At 41.6% G+C, this 26,126-nt stretch overlaps 1 protein-coding gene across 2 annotated transcripts in view; it reads left to right on the top strand.

Moving 5' to 3' along the window:
* Nucleotides 1-26,126, top strand: part of SUSD1 (sushi domain containing 1) — a 136,558-nt gene that overhangs the window by 27,410 nt on the left and 83,022 nt on the right. For both annotated transcript variants that reach the window (XR_002337296.1, XM_005660331.3), the window contains exons 4-6: nt 2,138-2,290; nt 2,959-3,138; nt 18,507-18,686. Coding sequence is in view for 1 of the 2 variants with exons in the window: in XM_005660331.3 (XP_005660388.1) it covers nt 2,138-2,290; nt 2,959-3,138; nt 18,507-18,686 (513 nt within the window). In the remaining variant the exon portion in view is untranslated. The remainder of the gene's footprint in view (nt 1-2,137; nt 2,291-2,958; nt 3,139-18,506; nt 18,687-26,126) is intronic.

Genomic DNA, 26,126 nt, shown 5'->3' with positions numbered 1-26,126 from the left:
TCAAACCTGCGTCCTCATGGATGCTAGTCTGGTTCGTTAACTGCTGAGCCACGACGGGAACTCCAGTTCTCGTCCTTCTTGAAGGCTGTTTTAAGCCCTAATCTTTGTAAAATTAGTGAGACCCTTCTGAGATCTTTTCATTTTTAAAAAATATTTTTTAAATATTATTGAAGTATAGTTGATTTACAATTTTGTGTTAATTTTTGCTGTACAGCAAAGTGACTCAGCTATACACGTATATGTATATATATGTATATATGTATATTCTTTTTCATATTCTTTTCCCTGGTTTATCATAGAATATTGAATATAGTTCCCTGTTCTATGCAATGCGACCTAGTTGTTTATCCATTCTATATATAATAGTTTGCCTCTGCTAATCCCAAACTCCCACTCCTCCCCTCCCCTCCGACCCCCTTGGCAACCAAAAGCCTATTCCCTATGTCTGTGAATCTGCTTTCATTTCATAGATATGTTGATATGTGCGGTATTTTATTTTATTTATTTTTTTGGCATTGCTTTTGGCATGCATAAGTTCCCGGGCCAGGGACTGAACCCACGTCACAGCAGTGACCTGAGCCATAGCAGTGACAACACTGGATCCTTAACCTTCTGCGCCACAAGGGAACTCTTGTGTCAGATTCCACATGTAAGTTATATTGTATGGTATTTTTCTTTCTCTTTCTGATGTACTTCACTTGATGTGATCATCTCTAGGTCCATCCATGTTGCTGCAAGTGGCATTATTTTATGCTTTTTTATGGCTGAGTAATATTCCATATATATATATATATATATATATATATATATATATATATATATATATCTCACTTCTTCTGCTGATGGACGTTTAGGTTGTTTCCACATTTTGGCTATTGTGAATAGTGCTGCATGGACATAAGGGTGCATGTATCTTTGAATTATCGCTTTATCTGGTTACATACCCAGGAGTGGGATTGCTGGATCATATGGCAACTCTATTTTCAGTTTTTTAAGGAACCTGCATACATTCTCCATAGTGGCTGCACCAATTTACATTCCCACCAACAGTGTAAGAGGGTTCGCTTTTCTCAACACCCTCTCCAGCGTTTATTATTTGTAAACTTATTATTGATAGCCATTCTGACTGATGTGAGGTGACATCTCATTGTAGTTTTGGTTTGCATTTCTCTAATAATTAGTGATGATGAGCATCTTTTCATGTGCCCGTTGGCCATCTATGTCTTCTTTAGAGAAATGTCTATTTAGGTCTTCTGCCCATTTTTCAACTGATTTTTGTTGTCGTTGTTGTTGTTCCTGAATCGTATGAGCTGTTTGTATATTTTGGAAATTAAGCCCTTGTCGGTCATCTCATTTGCAAATATTTTCTCCCAGTCTGTAGGTTGTCTTTTCGTTTTGTTTATGGTTTCCTTTGCTGTGCAGAAGCTGAGTTTCTTAGGTCTAATATTTATTTTGTTTTCTCTCTCTTGTCTTGGGAGACTGATCTAAGAAGATGTTGGTACAATTTATGTCAGAGAATGTTTTGCCTGTCTTCTCTTCTAGAAGTTTTATGGTGTCTTATCTTATGTTTAAGTCTTTAAGCCACTTTGAGTTTATTTTTGTGTGTGGCGTGAGGGTGTGTTCTAACTTGATTTATGTGTGACTGCCCAACTTTCCCACACCACTTGCTACAGATGCTGGCTTCTCCCTGAGTTATCTTCTCTATATCATGTCTCATCATCTTGTACTCATGAGTTGGAAAGCATTTTTCACTGTGGTCTAAATTGTTTTGTGTTAGGAGTTCTACTTCGGCTATTTTAGTTGAGGTTGAAGCCATCCTTATCTTATGGTCATTGAATTTGTTAGCATACGTGTTGCGTTCATTTTGTTGGTGGTTAGAGAGCTGGTATTTTTATAAATTTTCAGAACCCATTGCCAAATATTTATTGAGCCCCTCTTAGTGTCCATGATGTGAAGGCTATAGGAGTAGAGCTCTTAAGGAGTAAAATAAACTTGAGGATGTGGTTGCAAACAAGTGCCATCCGCTTATAAGTGTAAATTGAGAATGTAAGAAATGGCTGTCACCATGTCCCACCTTTTTTTTTTTTTTCCTTTTGCTGTTTTTCTCTCCTGTCTGGCATTTGGGCTGGGTCTCAAGACATAGATGAGTGTGAGGTTTCCGGCCTGTGCAGGCACGGAGGACGGTGTGTGAACACTCATGGGAGCTTTGAATGCTACTGTATGGACGGACACCTGCCGAAGAGCGGGCCTGAGCCTTTCCATCCCACCCGAGATGCCACGTTATGCACAGGTGGGTTTCCGCCAAAGAAGGCAGCATCTGCAGGTGATATTCTGTGGGTGCTGACTCCCTTCTGCTCTGACCCTAGGTCTGTGGGTCTGTGTTGGGGATGTGGGTGGGATCTGTTCCTTTGCACATGTATAACCTATGAAATAAAGTAACCGTCCAGATAAAATGTTGTTAATGTGTAGCTGAGCTATATTAGAAAAGCTAAAATTAGTCAATTTCAGGGATTTTTAGTAGTTAGTAGACATTCAGATATTAACCATTATGGTTGACAGTAAACACAGCTGATCTGGTAAGGACCAGCATCTCAAAAGTGACCCTGAAAATTATAAAGGCCTATATAATTAAGGTATTGTGCAATTGCACTGGCTTAGGCTTCTCTGTAGTTAGCATGAATTAGTAAGGGTTGATTGCCAAGTTCTTTCAGTTTGGTGCATGTATAGATGCTATTACCTGTGGAAGGCCAGTTGATTGAATAGAGATAGTCGTTGGAAAGATGCCCAGAAGTCATGTGGAAACAAACCCGCCTATTTAAAATGTGGCTTGTGTGTGTGTGTGTGTGTGTGTTTTGGGGGGGGGTGTGGGGTGAGGAGAGGGGATAAGGTAGAGGTGGAGAGAGAATATGAATTTTGAAAATTTACATAGTAATGGATTTGACATTCATTTATTTTCAGAAATAGACTGCGGCACCCCTCCTGAGGTCCCAGATGGCCATATCATAGGAAATTATACCTCCAGGTTTGGCAGCCAGGTTCGTTATGCTTGCAAGGAAGGATTTTTCAGTGACCCAGAAGATACAGTTTCAAGCTGCACAGCCTCGGGCACATGGGAGTCCCCAAAATTAAATTGCCAAGGTGAGTTCTCCAAAAGTTCAGATTCCCAGCTTATACCATCTTGAGATTGTTTGCATACTCTTCTCTAAGTCTCTCTTTGGGGTAGTGAATGAATTACCTGAGTCCAGTAAATTCCTATGGTTGCTGCTAGGTTTTCAGTTGACTCTCTGGGCATTTACAGAAATAATATCATCTGCAAATAATGATAACTCCATCTTTCATTTTTCTGTATTTATAAAAGTTACAGTTTTCTCTTGACTGACCACTTAGCTAATGTTTTCATAACAAAAATGTAAATAGTGGTATTGACTTTGAAAAGTCTTTTTTATGCCTGACTCTCATGAGAATGGTTTGAGTGTTTCATTACTCATTCATGATCTTGGCTTTTTGATGTTACATACATCTGCTTATTCTTGCGTCAAGTGCTGTCAAGTGCTGTTCTAAGCACTTTATATATATGTCGACTCATTCAATCCTTGCAGTATCCCTATGAGTGTATAGTGTTATTATCACACCTGAAGTTAAGTAATTTGTTTGAGATTATACAACTAGTTGATGGAGTGAAATTTGAACGTAGAATACTGGTTTCTGAGGTTGTGTGCTTCATCACTCTGTTATACGGCTTCTGTTTTTGTGATGATGCTGACTTTTGGTTTGTTTTTTACATTTGGCTTTCTCTTTCTTCATAATTTACCAGTTTCAGGCTTCTCATATCTAATATTAAGTAAACATTCATCAGATCCCATTTTAAGAATTGCATTCTTTTTATTGTCTTTTGTCTTTTTAGGGCTGCACCTGAAGCATATGGAGGTTCCCAGGATAGGGGTCTAATCAGAGCTACTGCTGCCAGCCTACGCCACAGCCACAGCAACACCAGATCCGAGTCGCATCTGTGACCTACACCGTAGCTCACGGCAATGCCGGATCCTTAACCCACTGAGCAAGGCCAGGGATCGAACCTGCAACCTCATGGTTCCTAGTCTGATTTATTTCCACTGCACCACGATGGGAACTCCCCGCTTGGGATATTTCTAAAAAAAATTAATACTCACAGGTCTAAATTTCCTGTCCTTTTTTGTAACCATTTTGATAATTTATATAATCTTAGAAAAATCATCTAAATTAAAATTTACTTTCAAATTTATTTGTAGAGAGAAGTGTATGGCACTCACATTTTTTTGTAGCTGTATTTGTTTATAACAGTGAAATATTGGACACAATTCCAAAAGTGTATCAGTAAGGAAATTGTTTAAATAAATAATAGCATATACATACAATGGAATATTTTGTAGCCAACAGCAATTATGTTGGAAAGAATGTTTTTTGACATAGGTAAGTATTAACAGTATATTACTGAATTACAAACTGTATGAATAACATGCTCTTACCTTTGAAAAAGTTCATATATATGTGTATGTTTATGAAAAAGCTTATAAATTTATATATTAAAATGTTAACCGTAGTAATTTCCACTGGGAGGGGTCTTGGGTGATTTTTATATTTTATATATTTTCTGTATTGAAAGAATTTTTTACAATGAATTTTAGACAATGTACGAAAGTTGCTCCATTTTGGAAAAAAGCAAAATAATTAGTTTTCATGGATTTTTTTTTTTTTTTTTTTGCCTTTTCTAGGGGCCGCTCTTGCGGCATAAGGAGGTTCCTAGGCTAGGGGTTGAATCAGAGCTGTAGCCACTGGCCTACACCACAGCCACAGCAACGCGGGATCCAAGCTGCGTCTCCAGCTCATGGCAACGCTGGATCCTTAACTCACTGAGCAAGGCCAGGGATCGAACCCACAACATCATGGTTTCTAGTCGGATTCGTTAACCACTGCGCCACGACGGGAACTCCTAGTTTTCATGGAATTTATTGCTGAGAAACTTCAGTGATGTGCTTGGCTAAGTTAATCCTTTTTTTTTTTTTTTTTTTTTTTGTTTTTGTTTTTTAGGGCCGCACCCGTGACATATGGAGGTTCCCAGGCTAGGGGTCCAATCAGAACTACAGCTGCCAGCCTACACCACAGCCTATGCCACAGCAAGGCAGTTAATCCTTTTGATATTCTGAATTTCAATTCAGGCTCTAAACACATTTTGATAATTATCATTCTGGGGGTTAAGAAATTCTAAAAGTACATTTTAGTTCTAACATTATCTTTCAGTGGACCAGTTAAAATGCAGAACTTACATTAGAAGGCACCATGATGCATATCAAAGAACTCCCTAGAGATTCATATAGGAAACCCTATATAAGACAATTCGTATGCCTTTGAAAAATCAGTAGTCGGGGTGGGATTATTGACCTGAGAATGCAGCAAGTTCATTTAGAGGAGGGTAGGTGTTACATTCCCCGAAGAACTGTGATTTAGCAAGTCTTCACTTCTTTTTTCCCTCCTGTAATAACTGTTCCCCCCTTTGCCTGCTGACACCCTCCCCCTCCTTCTCCCCCGTATCACCACATGGCCACCGGCTTCTCCGGTCTGTGCCTGCTCCCTTTTAAGCACATCCCTTCTTATTTATCCTTCAGTCTTCTTTGGGGCTCCAGAATCTGGGCCACGTGCCAGCTGGCATTGTATTTTTAGCTCCGCGTTATAAAGCCACGGGAATCGGGAATTCCACTAGAAACACTAGCAAACTGTGAACTTGGACGCCGAGGAGCAGGTACTTGTGAAAGGAGCAGCTGTGTGATCCAGATGGCAGCGTATGTGTCCTATGACGGACTTCCCCATCAGAGAAGGGACAGTTGGTGGATCCTGCTGTTTGCCTTCTCCCAATTGCTGCGTCCCCAGAGGCTCTGCTGCTACTTTGGGGTGGGGTGGGGTGGGGGCTTCTCTACACTTTACATCTCCCATCTTTCTCTCCCAACCGATATGTCAGTCTATCAGCTTCAGGGCCTTTTCTCTCTGCTTGAAATAATTGCCAGCCTGCTTTAAAAATTTGATTGTGGGAGTTCCTGCCATGGCTCAGCAGTTGACGTACCTGACTACTATCCCTGAGGATGCGGGTTTGATCCCTGGCCTCGCTCAGAGGGTTAAGGATCCGGTGTTGCCGTGAGCTATGGTGGAGGGTGCAGACGAGGCTGGGATCCCACATTGCTGTGGCTCTGGCATAGGCCGGTGGCTACAGCTCCAGTTCCATCCCTAGCCTGGGAACCTCCATAGGCCGTGAATATGCTTCCAAAGAGAAAAAGGAAAAAAAAAAAAAAAAAAAACAATGTCTAAAACTTTAGTTGGTGTAAAATGCACACATTAATGTTCAGTGGCATTGAGTGCACTCGCCAGGTTGTGCAGCCATCACCGATGTCCGTTTCCAGAATATTTTCATGGTTCCAACTAGAAACACTGTACCTGTCAAATAATAGCTCCCCATGCCTTTCTCCCTCTACCCTGGGGAACCTCTGGTCTGCTTTCTGTCTCTGTGAATTTCTACTTTCGTTACCTCGTATGTGGCCTCCTACAATACTTATCATTTTATGTCTGGTTTATTTGACAGGGCATAATGTTTTCAAGGCTCATCTATGTTATAGCATTTTTAGATCTAAATTCTTTTTTTTCCTTTTAGTTTTATTGAGATGTATTTGACATACAACACTGTATAAGCCTAAGGTGTACAGCGTGATGATCTGACTTACACACACCATGAAATGATCATCGCAGTGAGTTTAGTGAGCATTCCTCATCTCATACTTGCAAAATTAAATAGAGAAACGATATTTCCTCCTTGTGATGAGACCTCTTGGGATTTACTCTTAAACGGTTTTCATATGTAATGTTCTGCCGTGTTGTGTTTACCATGTTGTACATCACATCCCTAGTTCTTATTTGTCTTATAAGTGGAAGTTTGCATCTTTTGAAGAACCTCACTTCTTTTTAAGGCTGAATAATTTTCTACTATATATAAATATATATAAACCCCCCACTATTTTATGTATACACACACACACACACACATATAAACACATATACACACACCGCATTTTACTTATTCATTCACCTGTTGAGGGAGTCTACTGCTTTTTGTACAGCAAGCTCTTTCAAGTTTCAGCTTCAAGTCGTCTCTGACCTTCTCTTGCTTAGTACCCAATGCATAAGTCTGTTAATTAGAATTATGTTCATAGTTTTTATCTGCCTGCCCTGTTGGCCTGTCAGTCTGAGGACTCAGCGACCATATAGTCTTCAGCGTCACCTCTCCAGCACCTGCAACAGTGCCTAGCATACTTAAGGCCTATAGAAGCACCCGGAGTCCCCCGAAAGGTGGCACAGACAGTGGCGGGCATAGTGGAACTGGCTTCTGGACGGCGTCTCAGCTTATCCTGTGGCTCAGCCTTGCTGAGACGCTAGCCTCCTCTCTAGTTTCACCCCGCAAGCTTCATGTCCTTTCCAGATTCTATACCTTCTTACTCTGTCTTCTGCACCTTCCTGCTTACTTCTCACTTGGCATATGACATTTCCATGCTTCGATGCAATGGAAGCAAGACCCTGGGGCTGGCTTTTGGTTTCCCCATATCCATGCACGGGAGCCCTCCAGGATGGCTGGCCCAACCCTCTGGGCTGATTGCAGAGACAGTTTCCTCTTCTTCTTTTTAAAAAGATGTTTATTTATTTTAAGATTTTTATTTTTTCCATTATAGATGATTTACAATGTTCTGTCAATTTCTGCTGTATAGCAAAGTGACTCAGTCATACATACATATATATATATATATATGCACACACACACATTCTTTTTCTCACATTATCCTCTATCATGTTCCACCACAAGTGACTAGATACAGTTCCCTGTGCTATATAGCAGGATCTCATTGCGTATCCACTCCAAATGCAATTCCTCTTCTTTTAAAAATAATTTTTAAAATTTAATTTTATTTTTTGACCTTGCCTGCAGCATGTAGAAGTTCCTGGGCCAGGGGTCGAACCCCTACCACAGTAGCAACCCAAGCCACTGCAGTGACAATGCCAGATACTTAACCTGCTGAGCCACTCCCAGAGTGTCTTTTTTGAGTTGGCTAACAAGGGCGGGACATGGTTTCTCAAGTCTACTCATAGCAGAGCCTCATTCTCTAGAGTGACCAGCCCTTTAAGGTTTACAAGGTTTTCCATCAGCATTGTCTCATTTGCTCTTTATTTATTTATTTTCTTTTCAAGGCCACACCCTTGGCATACGGAGGTTTCCAGGCGAGGGGTCTAATAGAAGCTACAGCTGCCGGCCTGCACCACAGCCACAGCAATGCCAGATCTGAGCCACTTTTGTGACCTACACCACAGCTCACGGCAACACTGGATCCTTAACCCACTGAAGGAGGCCAGGGATTGAACCTGCAACCTCATGGTTATCAGTTGGATTCGTTTCCGCTGCAGCACAACAGGAACTCCTCATTTGCTCTATAGAAATGACTTTTGAGGTGATTAATAGGTTGGCGTATTTCCCACTTCAAAAATATTCTATTTACAATGAATAATGGGTATTCTTCCCCATTAAGAACCAAAGCAAGGAAGTGACTTACCTTTTGTCAGTAGTTTATGTATCAAGTTGAGAACCCAAAGCACTTTTCTAGAAGACAAATTCCATGTAGAAGCAGGCCTGGTGAGCCCTAGAGGTGGGCAAGCTGGACGTGTGTAAGGAGAGGGACACTGGGCCAAACACGCCTTCCTGCACCACGGAATCTTAGAACCACCCAGAAGGATGTCTGTTGTTGCGGAGAATCTTTTGAGATTTTCTCAGTGGAGCCCAGTCTCATCTCTACGGAGTTGGTTGAGGAGGGTTTGAAAAAGTTTTGACCAAAGTTGGAATACAAGAGTGCACTCGGGCAAGGGGCGGCAGGCACGTTTCATTGCCCTGCTGCCTCTGAATGTGCCGAGGCACGCGAAGGTTCTGAGCACACTCGGACTTAGCAGGGTTCAGTGCTGAGATCCGCCCACGGTGTCCATGTGGGTGAGGGAGCGTGGTGTGGCAGCACACTTACCTTGTGTTTCGCATCTGTGTTCCAGGTGATGGGACTTTTTGGTCCTTTGAAATAGATTTTCTGGCACTTCGCTACATACTGCTCTTTTAAAACTATCAACTTGTTGCATGCAACACATCTCTTGTGTCACCCTTTTGCCAAGTAAATGCCATTAAAATATCTCACTTGCAAATGGATTGGAACCACTTGAGTGGGTAAATGCATGGTGACATTGGTTTTAAGATTCAGGATGATGAGACATGCGTTTTAGAAGCAGCAAGCCTCATGTGAGTTTTGGCTGAGCTCACTAGTTCCATAACCCCCTCTAAACTTCTCTAAACTTCTCCAAACTCCAGTTCCTTCTGTGGAAGGGGATAAAATTGCCGCCAGCCTATAGAGTTATTGTGAAGCTTTAATGACATAATGATACAAAGCACTTGGCATTGTGCTTGATGCAGAGTAGCTTCTGGAGAAGTGTTTGTCATCACCGTAGGAGAGTCAGAGTCTAGTGGGGAGTGGCAGGTAATATTTCTAATAAAAATTTAAGGTCTTTCTGAAACGCCCTACCATCAAGTGGGAAGGTCTAAAATTCTTCAGCTTTCTCTACCTTATTTATTAGTTTTTGACTCAAGTGTTATATTTACAACTAGAACATTACAATGAAGAAATTTTGTGTTTTTTCTTTTTTCTTTTCTTTTTTTGGCTGTCCACAGCATATGGAGTTCCCAGGCCAGGGATCAGCTCTGAGCTGCAGTTGTGACCTATACCACAGCTGTGGCAACGCCAGATCCTTTAACCAACTCTGCCAGGCTGGGGATCAAACCTATATGTCCTGGCACTGCAGAGAGGCCGCTGATCCTGTTGTGCCACAGTGGCAACTCCACAATGAAGAGTTTTGAGTTTTAATGTTAGGGGGAAAAAAAAAAAGATTCCTATGCAGCGCAAAGCATCAGAAACCATTATCACCTGTACAAATGGAAGATCCTTACAAGAGGTATATTGATATACTCTTTTTTTTCCTTCCAGCACTCATGGTTTTACCTGTCCTATCACTCCCTCTGCAATTTATGAAGTGTTCAGATTCTACCTATTTCCCTATTAGACACTATTTGTTGACAGTAATTTTTTTTTTTTTTTTTTTTTTTGCCACCCCTGCGGCATGTGGAAGTTCCCAGGCCAGGGATTGAACCCGAGCCACAGCAGTGACAATGCCAGATCCTTACCCCACTGCACCACCAGGGAACTCTGACATAAGTGTTTTTATGTGAAATGGAAATTTTTCTTTTTCCTCCAAATGGTCTATGAATACAATCTGAAGGCAATGTATTGTTAGTCGAGGTTAAAGTTCATGGGAGACTTTAGAATACAAAATCCATCAAAAGTAATTTTTCTCTTTCTTCTGCCCTAAGGGCAAGTGGACCTTTTGGTCTTAATGAGCTCATTAGCCTGGTTACAGTAGTTCCTAAGCTGTCTTGTGAATGTGCTTCATGGACTACTCTAGCCCTCCGTTTCCCTCTGATGGTTGGGATAACATTTTTTAAATTCAAGTTGCCACCTTTTGAGATGCTAGGTTCCAGCCCCCACATCAGTGATGTGTGTAATGTAACATCCAAGGGATCCTGGATTGAGGGTCTGACTATATTTGGCCAAATTCAAAACATGCCATTAAAGTGCATGAAACTTTGTCCTAAGGCTGCACTTTTCAGCCTTGTTCCTGAGGTCATGTTTCTTACATAAGAACTTCACCAGAGTTAATGTTCGTAATAATATTAATAATTCACACAACTGCAGGGGATATTCTTAACATATAGGATATAGACACAGCCTACAAAGAGCTTCCTGTTAAGAGGGGAAGATAGCGTTTTTACAGATAGAGAAAATATAGGTATAAGTGCTGAATTATCCAATCTAGAACGTGGGGGTGTGGTGTAGACTCTGCTCTTCATCTGCCTAGATTGTTGGGCCCTTATGACCTACCAATTTCCAGATGTTATGTAAAGCTTCTGGTTTGATCCTAAGGCACAACAGAGATGTATGTCTATTGTTGTTGGGTAAAGATGAAAACTGACTGTAATTTGATTGTCTTCAGTTTTCATACTTGTATCTGCCCTTTTGCTAGAGCTTTCCTCTAGTAGTGAATTTTTCCAGGAAAATCTTTTTTCTTTTCTTTCTTTCTTTTCTTTTTTTTTTGTCAATGTCAATACGTGGAATAAGTCAATCATTCATTCCTCCAGCATTTGGCAAAATGTCTGCCTCAATTTGTAGTCATTTTTTTTTTCTTTCTCAGCTTGGTATTTATTGGGTCTCTGAAACAGTCTTAGATTAAGCCTTATGTTACTCTGTTATTTCTGTCATCAGTCACATTATTGTGCCTCTGTGTATAATAAACAGCAGTCGATGTAGCTGACATTGGTGATACAGCCCGTTGTTGATTAGATGCCATAAATTGCCTATACCTCATCAAACGGATTTCCTTCTGGAATATCTTCTTGGGTAGAATATTAAAGCTAGCAGTGCCTTTTGCCTTTGCGATAATAAAACATTTTTACCTTCAAGATATGAAACGGAGTTACAACATCAGGATGGTCCTTGAAACTGGCATGCCGCATTTCCCCCCAGGGAGACCTATTTTGAAGTTGATTATTTGAATAAAAATCACAGATAATAGGATAGGAAGGAAAAATTCCCAGTCACATTCATAATTAGTTGACTGTATTCCTGATGCAGATCCAAACGTTGTTCATAATATAATTAGCCAGAGAAAAGTGTGCTGTAATGAACACCCCTATGCACATGCAATACAAAATTTGTGCTGCTTATTTTTTTTTTTGCTTTCCTTTAGATAGTAACTATTTTTAAATGGCTTATTTCCTTGTGTTAGCGGTATTTTTAGAACCTAATGCACCCTCTGTTGGATTGATTTTTAAATATATCTTAATAGGGGCCACCTGCTTTTTTGGATACCATTTGTTCTGAGTAGAAGTGGCAGTGGCTGCCAACTCTCTTAAACATGATGGGAAAACTGTGATGGGATTATGTTTCAGGCAAGATCTGGACCAGACCCCTGTATCATGGGGTTAGACATCAGTACTGAGAGGGCTTTGAGGCATCACACTGTCAGAGGGGAAGTCCATTTCCAGGAGCTCTCTTGTTCTGGTAAAGTTCTTGGAGACATGTGGGCGGAGGGAGTTGTCATAGAACTCCTCCAGACTGATCTAAATACTTTTTCATGCAATCTTTTCTTCTGAGGTTTTAGCTAACTGATAAGGTCAGTCCCAGCCAGAGCCTAGAGTGGACCCGTTCAGTGTGATCCTGCCCAGATTTAATGGACCTGGATTTTGGGGTCACGCAAACCATGGTCTGAACACTGGTTTGAATGATCTGAATCTTTTAATGGTGGTGTAACTTTTGAAAGTGACAGACTCTTGGGACCTCCATTTTTATGTCTATAAAATACATGAGAAAAAAACCATCCACCTTGCACAGTTTTCTGTGAGAAATAAATGAGATAGTATATATAATAGTATATAGATAGAATTGTATGTATATAAATAATATATATATAATTGACTACCTTGTGTTAGTAGAATTTTGATGAATGCTATCATGATTAAAGTTATTATGATTTAAACAGCTTTCCCAGAATTCACTGGTGTAAGACTGATAGTAGTTTTGTGGGTCTTTTTCTCAGCTTTCATCTACTTGGGTAAAAAATACAGATGTACTGTGTCCCTGTCTTGTTATTTGTACTTAACAATTTATCGATGTGTGTTTCCTTCCTGGTATCATATCAAAGTAATATTTATTACATCTTGAATGATGATAAAATAGTAGCAAGCTACCAATGAACAACTATTTATTTATTATTTACTATATAAAACATACTATTTTAAGCAGGCATTGTGGGGATGCAGAGATTATAAGATTCTATCCTTTAGCTGATAAAGGAACTGTCCATAAATTTGGGGAGACATATTCATTAAAAAAACCGCTAAATCTTCAAGCAGGAAACAAAGATGAAATGAATACAACAGATAATTGTTCTTGAGTCTGCCTCTTCTCTCACTCTCACATCTAGTCTATATCAACAAGAGCCTTGTTCTGCTTCCAGGATACGTCTCAAATCCATCCTTTTCTTTTCATCTCCACCGTCACCTCTCAAGTGCATCCAAGACCTCACCTCCCTGTGTTGGCTCCTGCTCTAGACCCTAACCGACCTCTCCTTTCACTCCTGTTCTCTCATCCATTTTCCACTCAACAGTCTAAATGGTCTTTTGAAAAGCAAAGTCAGGTAATTTCATTTCCTTGCTTAAAACCTTCCAGTGGTATTCACCTGCTTTTAAATGATATCCAAGCCCTTTCCTACTGCTTACAAGGCCCTCTTGATCAGGCTCTGCTCTTCTCTCCACCTTCATCTCATGCCACTCTCCCTCTTGCTAGCTATGCTCCAGCCAACAGGTTACATTTCCCTTTCGGGAACACAAAAAAGAGCTTTGTCACCCCAGGGGCTTTGCTTTGGCTATTTCATTGGATTGAAAGGTTCTTCCTCTGGGTCCTAACATGACTGACCTTCAGGTCCTAACTCAGATGTTGCCTCCTCAGAGAGATCAAACCATTCCTGAGAACTCTAATTAAAAAGTCTTTCTCATTCTGTCACATTATCTTCCTATATTTACCACAATCTACAATTACCTTCTTTCTTTTTCTTGTCCTTCCTTTTTTAGGGCTGCACCTATGGCATATGGAATTTCCCAGGGTAGTGGTTGAATTGGAGCTGCACCTGCCGGCCTATGCCATAGCCACAGCAACCCAGATCTGAGCCAAATCTGTGATCTACACCACCGCTTGTGGCAATGCCAGATCCTTACCCCACTGAGTGAAGCCAGGGATCTAACCTGCATCCTTATGGATACTAGTTGGGTTCTTAACCTGCTGAGCCACAATGAGAACTCCTGCAATTACCTTATTGATTTTTTTTTTTTTTTTTGGGGACTATTCTCTCCTAAGTTCTGTAAGGGCAGTGATCTTACCCGTTTGTTCACTGCTGTGGTGTCTAACATAGTGTCTGGCTTATACTAGGTGCTCAGTAAATATATGAATAAATGAACAAAGGAATAAAGGCCATGAAAGTTCAGAGGAAGGAATCCCTTTATTAACCATGGGGCAGATTGGTCATTGGGAAGGATTTTGCTCAGTATGAGGGAGAAAGAGTATTCCTGGAGGAGAGAGAGTGTGAGCAAGGCAGAAGAGGGTAGGAAGGGGTGTCTACTGTAGGTTTTCAGAGATGGGAGCTGCTCTTGCGGCGCAGCGGGTAGAGGAGAAGGAATCTGACAGATGTGGACGCAGCTCTTCGCCTTCACATGTCACCTATGTGACTTTGGATGTTTTATTTAACCACGTTGAGCCATTTTATCTGTAAAATGGGAGAAATCCTCTCCATCACAGAGGGTTACTATGAGAATTAATGTTATACTCAAGACCCTCTTGGGATGCGTGCAATGATAAATGATAGCCATTCATACCAGTGTTTAATTTAGAGTCTCAGCTGTGGGTGTGCATACAAATCAAATTTTTCACTTTGTATAAATGTGGATGCCAAGAATCCAACTCAGTACTACACATTCAGAAGAGTTATCTCTGGGTAACGGCGGGTAGGTGTGTGGGAGACTCCAGTATGTGTTTTAGCAAAGGCTGCTCAGGTGATTCAGATGTATAGCTGCTGTTTAGAGCCATGGGTTTAATCCAAGCCTTGCTGGAATCTGCTCAAAATATCTCTTGCTAAGGGACTATTCCACTTAATTAGCTCTGTGATGGGAACTACCACCAAACATCTACCTGAGTCCCCAGAAACCAGGCTATTGAATTCTCATCTAGCCCCCAAAGTCATATTAATTAAAAGAAATCTTGTTATTCCAGCTAAAGCCACGATGCCTTTCATTATTCTAGGTCATGCCCAAGGTGGAAGCTGATTTAGTTACTGTCGCTACTCTTATTCTTTTAGTATCTATGCTTCTCCCCTAATCCAACTGTCACCGTGTTCCCTCCCAAACCTCTCCAATGCGTTGTTTAGAATTCCAACTTCAAGGTCCATAGACCTATGTAAACCTATATTCTCAATCATTTCACTGACAAGCCCTCTAATTTCCTGCTGTAACTGAATCCTGGCTTAAACTAGATGTTTTATATGTCAACAGTGACTGGGCAGTCTTATAAAACATTAACTACCTGTTTGGTTGGTTGCTCAGGTACACACAAATAGACTCATGTCTTGGAATGTTTGGGGCCAGTAAACATGTCTAAAGGTTTGATGCTGGGAAAACATGCAGAGGGCCAAGCATGTGTCTGGTAAACATGCCTGAGAAGGGACCAAATCCCTGGGAGCAAATATGGGACTTGAGAGGTAGACAGTGTTGGAAGATTTATTTTAATGACCACCTCATTTTGGTCCCATGACTACTCATGATTTGCATCTGTACTGACCAGAGACTAATCTTTTTAAAAAGAAATCTCAGAACAGGGGTTCCCTTTGTGGCTCAGCAGTTAACGAACCCGACTAGGATTCATGAGGATGCGGGTTCGATCCCTGGTCTTGACAGTGAGTTAAGGATCCAGCATTGCCATGAGCTGTGGTGTAGGTTGCAGATGGGGCTCGGATCTGGCGTTGCTATGGCTGTGGTGTAGGCCAGGGGCTGTAGCTCTGATTCGACCCCTAGCCTGAGAACTTCCATGCGCTGCTGGTGCGGCCCTGAAAAACAAACAACTCAGAACTGAGCAACTGGTCAACTGTTGTATTGAGGGTCTTACGATGGTTCCAAGGACAGCAGATGAAATTCTGCTCCAGGAGGCCTCCCTGGGGAATGAACTCCGCAACAGACAGAACCTTCATAATGGGATGGAGAAGACTACAATTCCATTAAATCTACCAATTCTGTATCATAAGCTCATTTAAGAGAGGCCAAGGATGGTTAGTGGGGAGTTGGGAACAGCTCATATCATTTTCTCTTCTTTGAATGTTTTATCTCCATAAAGAGACTTATGCTTGAAAATACTGAATGTCAGGACTCCTTAATTTTCTTAGCTTTCTACAGATTGGGAAGATAACGAAAAATGAGAACAAATGCCACAAGTTATATATTTTTTCTTTCTGGATTTAGGTATATCTGGACTATTGCTTATATTTGGGATTATTATGCCTACCTTATTTTATATTTATTATGTTTTCTCAGATAAAATATGTCTGTGAGATTCCCACTGCTGTACAGGAAATTTAGCATGTTTTATTTGTTTTCGTTACCTCACTCCTCAGATTTTATTGAAATAATTTGGAATTTAATTTTCAAATTATTAATTTTTCACACTGTTCGTCTTTTAGATCTAGAATCCTTTGCTACTAGTTCTATCAAGCTCTGTAGTCTCCCTTAAATGATTACAGGGACTGTCCTGTACACAGAGCTGTTTTCATTGCACACTCGTATTTCTTCTAAAACCTCCCGTCCTGGAGTTCCCGTCATGGCGCAGTGGTTAACGAATCCGACTAGGAACCAGGAGGTTGTGGGTTCGGTCCCTACCCTTGCTCAGTGGGTTAAGGATCCGGCGCTGCCGTGAGCTGTGGTGTAGGTTGCAGACGCGGCTCGGATCCCGCGTTGCTGTGGCTCTGGCGTAGGCTGGTGGCTGCAGCTCCAACTCGACCCCTAGCCTGGGAACCTCCATATGCTGCGGGAGCGGCCCAAGAAATGGCAAAAAGACAAAAAAAAAAAATAAAATAAAATAAAATAAAACCCCTATCCTTCTCCTTTCTTAGGGTATTTATTTTGATTCTTTTTTTTTTTTTTTTGGTCGGACTAGAGTCATTTTTGAATTTATTTTCAGAAAAGATATACATATAGATTTTTAAAAATTGTAAAATATCTGAAAATTACTCTTATTCTTTTTTTTTTTTTTTGCTTTTTAGGGCCGAACCCGCGGCATATGGAAGTTCTCAGGCTAGGGGGCTAATTGGAGCTACAGCTGCTGGTCTACACCACAGCCACAGCAACACCAGATCCGAGCCACGTCTGTGACCTACACCACAGCTCACAGCGGGATCCTTAACCCAGTGAGTGAGGCCAGGGATTGAACCCGCAACCTCATGGTTCCTAGTCAGATTTGTTTCTGCTGTGCCACGAAGGGAACTCCAACTCTTTTATTCTTATGGGAAGTAGAGTTTGGCTGGGTCTAAAATGGTAGTGTCATAATCCCTTTCCTTGAAATTGTGCTCTGTAAATATTCCAGTGTCTTCTTGTAGTCGGAGTTGTGGAGAAAATATTTCGTATCAATTTTATAATTCCAGGGAGTTCCTGTCCTGGCGCAGCAGAAATGAATCCGACTAAGAACCATGAGGTTGCATGTTCAATCCCTGGCCTCGCTTAGTGGGTTAAGGATCTGGTGTGGCCGTGAGCTGTGGTGTAGGTTGCAGATGAGAATCGGATCTGATGTTGCTGTGGCTGTGGTGTAGGCTGGCAGCTGTAGCTCTGATTAGACCCCTAGCCTGAGAACCTCCATATGCCACGGGTGCGGCCATAAAAATAAAAAAAATAATAAAATAAAAGAAGGTATAATTCCAGGTTTGTCTCCCTCTATGCAACTGCTTTTTATTCTTTGAAAAGTGCATATAAATTGAATGTTTAGATCATAAACACTTTCCCCACTTATTTGCTTGAAAAAGTTCAGAGATTTTTGTTGTTGTTGCACATCTGAAATCAACACAACCTTGTAAAGCAACTAAACTCAAATGAAAAAAAAAAAGAAAAAAAGTTCAGCGATTTTTGTTTCTATTTTATTGACTAGCTGACAACAAAACTACACTTGCATTATCATCTATGCAGGAATTAATAATCTGAAGATACATAGTAAAAGGTAACAGAAGGTCTTAATATTTAAAAAAAACCCAAGATGGATTATTTCATTGACCAAGAAATTCTTTATAGTATAAATCATCTCATAAGTGGGATATTTTCTATGTATACATGTTTATAAATTTCATTAAACTCAGAGATCTCGATTTTCTTTACTCTTTTTTTTTTTTTTTTTTTTTGTCTTTTTAGGGCCGTACTGGCGGCATATGGACGTTCCCAGGCTAGGGGAAGAATCAGATCTACAGCCATCAGCCTACACCACAGCTCACAGCAACACCGGATCCTTTAACCCACTGAGCAAGGCCAAGGATCGAACCCATGTCCTCATGGATCTGAGTTGGGTTTGTTACCGCTGAGCCACGCTGGGAACTCCCGATTTTCCTTACTTTTGAACGATCTTATTTTATATATGTGCACTTGGGTTATTTGATGGGGTTAGTGTTTTCTCTTTTCCCATTGACTGGACTGTATCATTACTAACTGTTTATTTGCAAAAGATGAAAAATGGGGTAGACGTCCTGGGTCATAACTAGTGCTGTGCTACTTCCCATTGCAGAGATCAACTGTGGGCGCCCTCCGGAAGTGCCGCACGCGGTCCTGGTGGGCAATCACAGCTCCAGCCTGGGTGGTGTGGCTCACTACGTCTGTCAAGAGGGCTTTGAGAGCTCTGGAGGAAAGATCACTTCCGTTTGCACAGGGAAAGGCACCTGGAGAGCAAGTGCTTTCACGTGTACAGGTATAGACTCCATTCTGCAGGGCTTCTGGCTCCTGGAAGCAAAACAGCCAGCGGGAGCATACAGCCTAAAGACTTGGATTGCTCACTCTGTGTACTGTGCCTGGCTGTGCCATTTACCTGGGCAGGCACCTGGCTTTGGGTTTGTCAGCTAAATCCTCAAGATTTACAGGGTGGATTGGGAAAATAAGTTGGATCGAAAGTTTTATGTATCCATCTTTTGAAACTCACCTTAAATCACAGTGATTCCTGTCTCTTCCGCTTGGTGGGCTGAGAAATTTTTCTCCATGACTCATATTCTCAAGGGGGCATACTTACAAGTCCTAATTTAGCACATGTTGACAGTTTTTCAGAGGAAAGATGGTATAATGTATAGCAAGATTTTGTCATGTTTATTTTTGATCATGGTAAACTATACATGACATAAAATCTACCATCTCAATGATTTTGCAGTGTGAAGTAGGTTCATGTTGTGCAGCCTGTCGCCAGAACTTTTTCATCTTGAAAAACTGAAACTGTTAGACAGTAACTCCCTACTTTCCCCTCCCCACAGCTTCTGGCACCACCGTTCTGCTTTCTGTTTCTGTGAGGGTTTTTGTGTGTGTGTGTGCATGTGCGTGTTTGTTTTCTTCTAGGGCCGCAGATGTGGCATATGCAAGTTCCCAGGCTAAGGGTCGAATGGGAACTATAGTTGCCAGCTTCCACCGCAGTCACAGCAACGCTAGATCTGAGCCACGTCTGCAACCTACAGCTCACGGCAACACCAGATCCTTAACCCACTGAGTGGGGCCGGGGCTGGAACCTGCATCCTCACGGATACTAGTTGGGTTTATTTCCACTGAGCCACAACGGGAATTCCTCTAGGAGTTTGACTGATTGACCTCATGTAAGCATAATTATGTAGTGTTTGTCTTTTTGTGACTGGTTTATTTCACTTAATGTGTACTCCAGGTTTACATTGTCACAGATGGGGGGATTTCCTTCTTTTCATGGCTGCATACTATTCTGCTGTGTATATACCACATTTTGCTTATCCATTCATCCATTGATGGACAGTTATGTTACTTCCACCTTTTGGTTATTGTGAATAATGCTGCTATGAGCCTGGGCTTACAAATATCTCTTTGAGACCCTGCTTTCAATTCTTTTGGCTATATACCCACAAATGCCATTACTGGGTGAAAAGGAGTTTTGAGACGTCAAATTCTAGCAGTTCCATGTGCTAGCTGTGTGGCACCAGGCAAGGCATTATTCTTCCAGTGCCTCAGTTTCCTCATCTATAAAACGGTGAAAATAAAGTCTGCTTTTCCTACTTAGTTGTTGAGAGAGAATCACATGAGATAATCTATGGGGAGCATTTTGAAAAGCTTAAAGCACTGTGCACATTTTAGGTTTTTTGGTTTGTTTTTTATTTTAGGGCTGCACCCATGGCACATGGAAGTGCCCAGGAGAGGGGATCAGAGCTGTAGCTGCTGGCTTACACCACAGCCTCAGCCACGCCAGATCCGAGCCGAATCTGCGAGCTACACCACAGCTCATGACAATGCCGGATCCTTAACGCACGGAGCAAGGCCAAGGATCGAACCTGCATCCTCATGGATGCTAGTCAGATTCTTTCACTGAAATTATTTTGCTTGAGAGGATGTTCTTGTGAGTCACAAGTGTGCACCTCCACATGTTTTATTTCACATCTCCGCGTCCAAGAACCAAGGTGGGAAAAGGCAATGATTCTTATGTTTGTGATGATTGGCCAGGGGTGTGACAAGTGGTCGTCACCTGGTCTCGAATGCCTCTGGGGATTTATTTCCAGATATTGACTTGCTTGGCTCTGAAGACAGATCCCTGAAGAGTAAAATCTCAAGGGGGCTTTGGTCTGGGTCTGTGGCTTGTAGCAGAATTATGAAAGAGCGTTTTTGGTCTTGCCGATCAAAGTTTTCCACAGGAAGATCTAGCTGGAGCAAACACAATGCATGGACTCCTGGTGATTATTTGGCCAAGAGGGGATGGTTCATGGCCATTTGGGGGGTAGGAATTTGATGAAATCTATCCATTTCATCAATAGATATTTATTCAGCATATGCTGTGTATGAGGTACTTCACCGGACACTACCTTCTTGGAATTTACGGGGCAATGGGCTCAAGAGACTTTTCTGCAAAGAAAGGCACATGCACACATACGTGTAATATTTTACAAATTCAAGGTATTTATGAACCTGTGAAGTCCCGGGGTAAAGCATCTCTGGAGTGGATGACAGACTCAGCTCAGCTGCTGTCTGTGCCAAGCTCTTCCCACATTCAGTTATCTCCACCACAAAGGCAACAGGATGTAGGCGAGAGATTGCAATCATAGAAACAAAGTGTGGACATAGTGCAGTGCACGTGACCCGATTGCTGGGTGGGTAGTAGGAGAGGCTTCTGGACCTGGAGTGAGATCCAGTTTGACTATCTCTTAGGTCCATTGACTTGTCCAACTTGCACAGAGAATGACTTGTCCAACTTGCATAGAGAAGCAAGGGCAAACCCGTAACTAACCGGAAGGATGCCCAAGTCCCAGTCTTTATAATGGGGGAAATGGAGAAGAGCCAGTGCCATTTTGAACCAGACGGATAGTGGATCAAACTGTTCTTGCGCCTCTGAGAGGTATTTGGAGGAAGTGAGGCAGCTGCCTCATGGGTTGCTGAATTCAACATTTGGTGGGAGAGCAGGGCATCGCTTCTGAACCCTCAGGCATTTGCTTCATGGCTCAAGCTGCTGTGCCTTCATCATTCAGAACGATGGGGGTACCAGGATTAGTCCGTCACTCCGTGAACAACCAGGGGATCTGCATGGGGCAGAGTAAGCTATTAATTAGCTGATGCTTGTAGAGCACTTTGAAGAACAAACATGTTATGTAACCGCTAATTATAATTACCGACCTCCGCCTGCCACCTTTCACAACGTCTGTGGCTCCAGCTGCAGCTGTTTCCACGGGCTTATGCAAGCTTTGATTTAAGGAGAAAAAAGGCATTCTCCTTGAGAGCTGTGATCTTTCTGTGACGAGGCCTCTATGCCCTCAATCAAGATTGGCAGCTAAATTCAATTTCCGCCGTTAAAGAAGGTGATTTACATGCTGATTAATTCATGGCACAGTGCACATGATCCGATTGTTGGGTGGGTAGGTAGGAGAGGCTTCTGGAACTGTAGTGAGAGAGGCGGATTACCAGGGCTCTTGCTCAGCTGCCTCTTCCTTCTTTTTTCTGTTTTTCACCCATTTCTTCATAGTTCTCTTTCTCTCCAGCTCTCTGCGCATTTTATATTTATGTTCCTCAGTGTTCACTTCTGGGTTTTCCCCCCATTTTCTTCTTTCTTTCTGTCTGTCTGTCTGACTGTCTGTCTGTCTTTTCTTGGGCTGCACCCGCTGCATACGGAGGTTCCCAGGCTAGGGGTCGAATAGGAGCTACAGCTGCCGGCCCCCACCACAGCCACAGTAATGCCAGATCTGAGCCGTGTCTGTGACCTACACCACAGCTCAGGGCAACGCCGGATCCTTAACCCACTGAGCGAGGTCAGGGATCGAACGCGCAACCTCATGGTTCCTAGCTGGATTTGGGTTTCTGCCACGCCACAATGGGAACTCCGCCTTCTACTGTCCTGCCTAACTTCTGAATGCCTTTTACCCCAGTCCTCTGTTTTCCTTCTGTCTACCCCCTTTTACTACTTGAGTGTTGAGTTCCAAATTGGGTGAAATGATTTATCTTCTTGTTACATGGGGTTTTTTAGTTAAAAATATTTTTGGAGTCCCAATTTCTTTGGCCTCGTATCACAGGTATGTATATGTTTTTAATGGAGTATGAACTCCAGCAAGGTGTTTTTTTTTTTTTTTTTTTTTTTTTTTTTTTTTTTTTTTTAAGGCTGGTTTAGACTGGAAACTCCAGACAGCTAAGAATTAGGCAATTACTTGAGTGTCTGGAAAAACCCCAGGTGGAAGCTTGATGTTCAGTGAGTCGGTTCACCTCAAGATCAAAGAGACTGATTCATTCTTGATAAGACTGTCCCTGGCTTTCATTCTGCACAGGTCATTTGGCTTTTTGTGTTTAGAATCTGAGTTAATAATTATGAAGTCGACGCTCACTCACTGCAGGCTCTGAGAAGAACCTCGTCTGTATTGAAACACAGACTGTTTGACGGCTGGGATCCTTTCTGAGCCCCCTCACCCGGCTCAGGCACAGAGTCCAAATGCCTCCAGATCTCCTGGTAGCTTTTGTCCCTTCTGGGTTTTTTTCTTGTTGATCTTCCTCTTCAGCTCAGTGGGTGATCACTTGCAGCGAAACCTATTTCAGATAGAAGAGAAAGGTCAGCCAGAATAAATGCCCACATTTATGCAAATAGCCACATGGCTGGGATTTGTTTGAATATGTGTATAATGTTTAGACGTCAAGCATTATAGCTGCCATTGATCAGGTACTGACTGAAACGCCCACGGCTCAGCTAAGAGGCTTGATGCTTGATTTCACTTTGTCCTCAGAAAAACCCTGTGAAGTACTTACTGTCATTTTCATTTCAGAGCTGAGTAATCTGAGACTCATAAAAGTTAAGCAACTTTCACAGAGTCATTGAGCAACTGGCAAACGGCAGAGCCAGAATTTGAATTCAGGTCTTTAAGCCTGGCAAGCCTGCCATCTCTTGCTTACCAGAGTTCCCCGAGCTTGAATTATTTGTAGAACACCCGGGTAATGTTTGCCAGAACAAAAAAGTTATTTATTTTATAAGTTTCTTAAAACAACTTTATTTAAGAACATTTAAAAAAATTAAAGTATAGTTGATTTATATGTTGTATTAGTTTCTGGCGTACAGCAAAGTGATTCAGTTATACATACATATATATATATATATACATTCACATGTGTATGAATATATATATATTCTTTTTCATATTTTTTCTTTTCTTTTCTTTTGTCTTTTTAGGGCCATACTCACGGCACATGGGGGTTCCCAGGAGAGGGGTCGAATTGCCAGCCTACACCACAGTCACAGCAACTCGAGCCACGACAGGAACTCCATATTCTTTTTGATTATGGTTTATTACAGGATATTGAATATAATTCCCTGTGCTATACAGTAGGACCTTGTTGTTTATCTATTTTATGTGTAGTATTTTGTATTTACTAACCCCAGACTCCCAACTTATCCCTTCTCTGCCTCCTTTCCATTTTGGTAACTGTAAGTTTGTTTTCTATGTCTGTGAATCTCTTTCTTTTTTGGAAATAAGTTATTTGTATCATATTTTAGATCCCACATATATGTGATATCATATGGTATTTGTCTGTCTCTTTCTGACTTACTTCACTTAGTATGATAATCTCTAGGTCCATCCATGTTGCTGCAAATGGCATTATTTCATTCTTTTTTTTTTTTTTTTTTTCTAGGGCTGCACCTGCAGCATAGGGAAAGTTCCCAGGCTAGGGGTTGAATCGGAGCGGTAGCTGCCAGCCTAGCCACAGCCATAGCAACTCAGGATCTGAGGCGTTTTGGTGACCTATACCACAGCTGCTGGCAATGCCAGATCCTTAACCCACTGGTCGAGGTCAGGGATTGAACCTGCATCTTCATGGATACTAGTTGGATTCGTTACTGCTTAGCCACCATGGGAACTCCTTTTTAAAACATTCTTTTTATGGTTGAGTAATATTCCATTGTGTATTCATGTGCCACATCCTTTTCATCCATTCCTCTGTGATGGACATTTAGGTTGCTTCCATGTCTTGGCTATTGTATGTAGTGCTGCTGTGGATGTAGGAGTGCATGTATCTTTTCAGATTAGTTTCGTTCAGATATATGCCTGGGAGTGGTGTTGCTGAATCTTATGGCAGCTCTATTTTTAGTTTTTCGAGGTACCTCTACATTGTTTTTCATAGTGGATGCACCAATTTACATTCCCACCAACAGTGTGAGAGGGTTCCCTTTCTCCACATCCTCTTCAGCATTTGTTATTTGTAGACTTTTTAATGATGGCCATTCTGACCTGAAAACAACGTATATTTAAAACTTAAATTTATAATTTAAATTTGTTGATAAAGGACAACTTTCTAATGTATGCGATATCATGAATTTGAGGAACGCCTAGTTTTTTTTTTCAAATACACACAAAAATCAACACAAATTGAACATATAAAAATGTATTCATGTGCCACCAAAAATCACCTTAAAGTGTACAGTGCATTTTAGGAAAGCACTACTCTAAGCCATGCTATTTTATGTGATCCTAAAGCCGTAAAAACAAGAAAAGAAACATAGCAGAACTCTTATGGCTCAACATGCATTTATTCAAAGTTGTCACCTTGGGAAGCCAAACCCTTACTTCAGTGATGCTGCTGTTATCAACGTGTGTCGGTTTTGTAATCTGTTTGAGAAGTGCCTTCAGAGGTGGTTTACGAGTCATATTAGAAGATCGGTCATATCCCTTTTGAAATCAGCTACTGTTTTTTTTTTTTTTTTTTTTTTTTTTTGTGCTATTTCTTGGGCCACTCCCACGGCATATGGAGGTTCCCAGGCTAGGGGTCGAATCGGAGCTGTAGTCACTGGCCTACACCAGAGCCACAGCAACTCGGAATCTGATCCGCTTCTGCAACCTACACCACAGCTCACGGCAACGCCGGATCCTTAACCCACTGAGCAAGGGCAGGGACCGAACCGGCAACCTCATGGTTCCTAGTCGAATTTGTTAATCACTGCGCCGCAACGGGAACTCCTGTTTTTGACTAGAAGTGACACTGAGCTTGACATTCTCCGAGGGTCTCCTGAATTTATTCTGTAGGACCTTTTACTGTTTTCAGAAATAAAGAAAATGGGTATGCAATGGGAAACTAAGAGTATATGCCAGACTAAGCGGAGCCCACAGTGGGACATTTGAGAGAGCAACGTGTGCTCACTGTCTCTGTCCCCCCCACCCCCTTCTCAGCCTCCTGAAAGAGCATCAGGCATCCAACACCCACCTTCTCTATCGCTCTCTCGCCAAGGTCACTGATGACCTCCCAACTGTCAAATTCATATTCTTGGGTCAATCCTCTTAACCTTCCCACAGCATTTAGCATTGTCGATCCTCTATTTTTATATTCATCCATCTATCCAATCAGTCAACCAAATGATTAGATATTTGAAGAATATCTATGTCTAACCAACTGCATTAATTTCTGGGGGTGGGGAAACACACCTGGTCTTTGAAGTCCTAGAGCTTACATTCAGGGCAGGTAGACATTAAATAACTAATTACAAAACTGTTTAATTATCACTGTGATGTGCACCACAGAGAAATACTGGATGCTAATAGACTACTAAGATACATAGCTTTATATATATGCATGTACATTTATACACTCACACACGCATGTGCGCATGCTCTCTCTCTCTCTCTCTCTCACACACACACACACACACACACACACATACACACGCATGCACCATATT

This window comes from Sus scrofa, chromosome 1 (assembly GCF_000003025.6).
Source record: "Sus scrofa isolate TJ Tabasco breed Duroc chromosome 1, Sscrofa11.1, whole genome shotgun sequence".
NCBI lineage: Eukaryota > Metazoa > Chordata > Mammalia > Artiodactyla > Suidae > Sus > Sus scrofa.
Note: the sequence above shows the minus strand (reverse complement) of the source record. Positions and strands in the feature narration are given on the sequence as shown.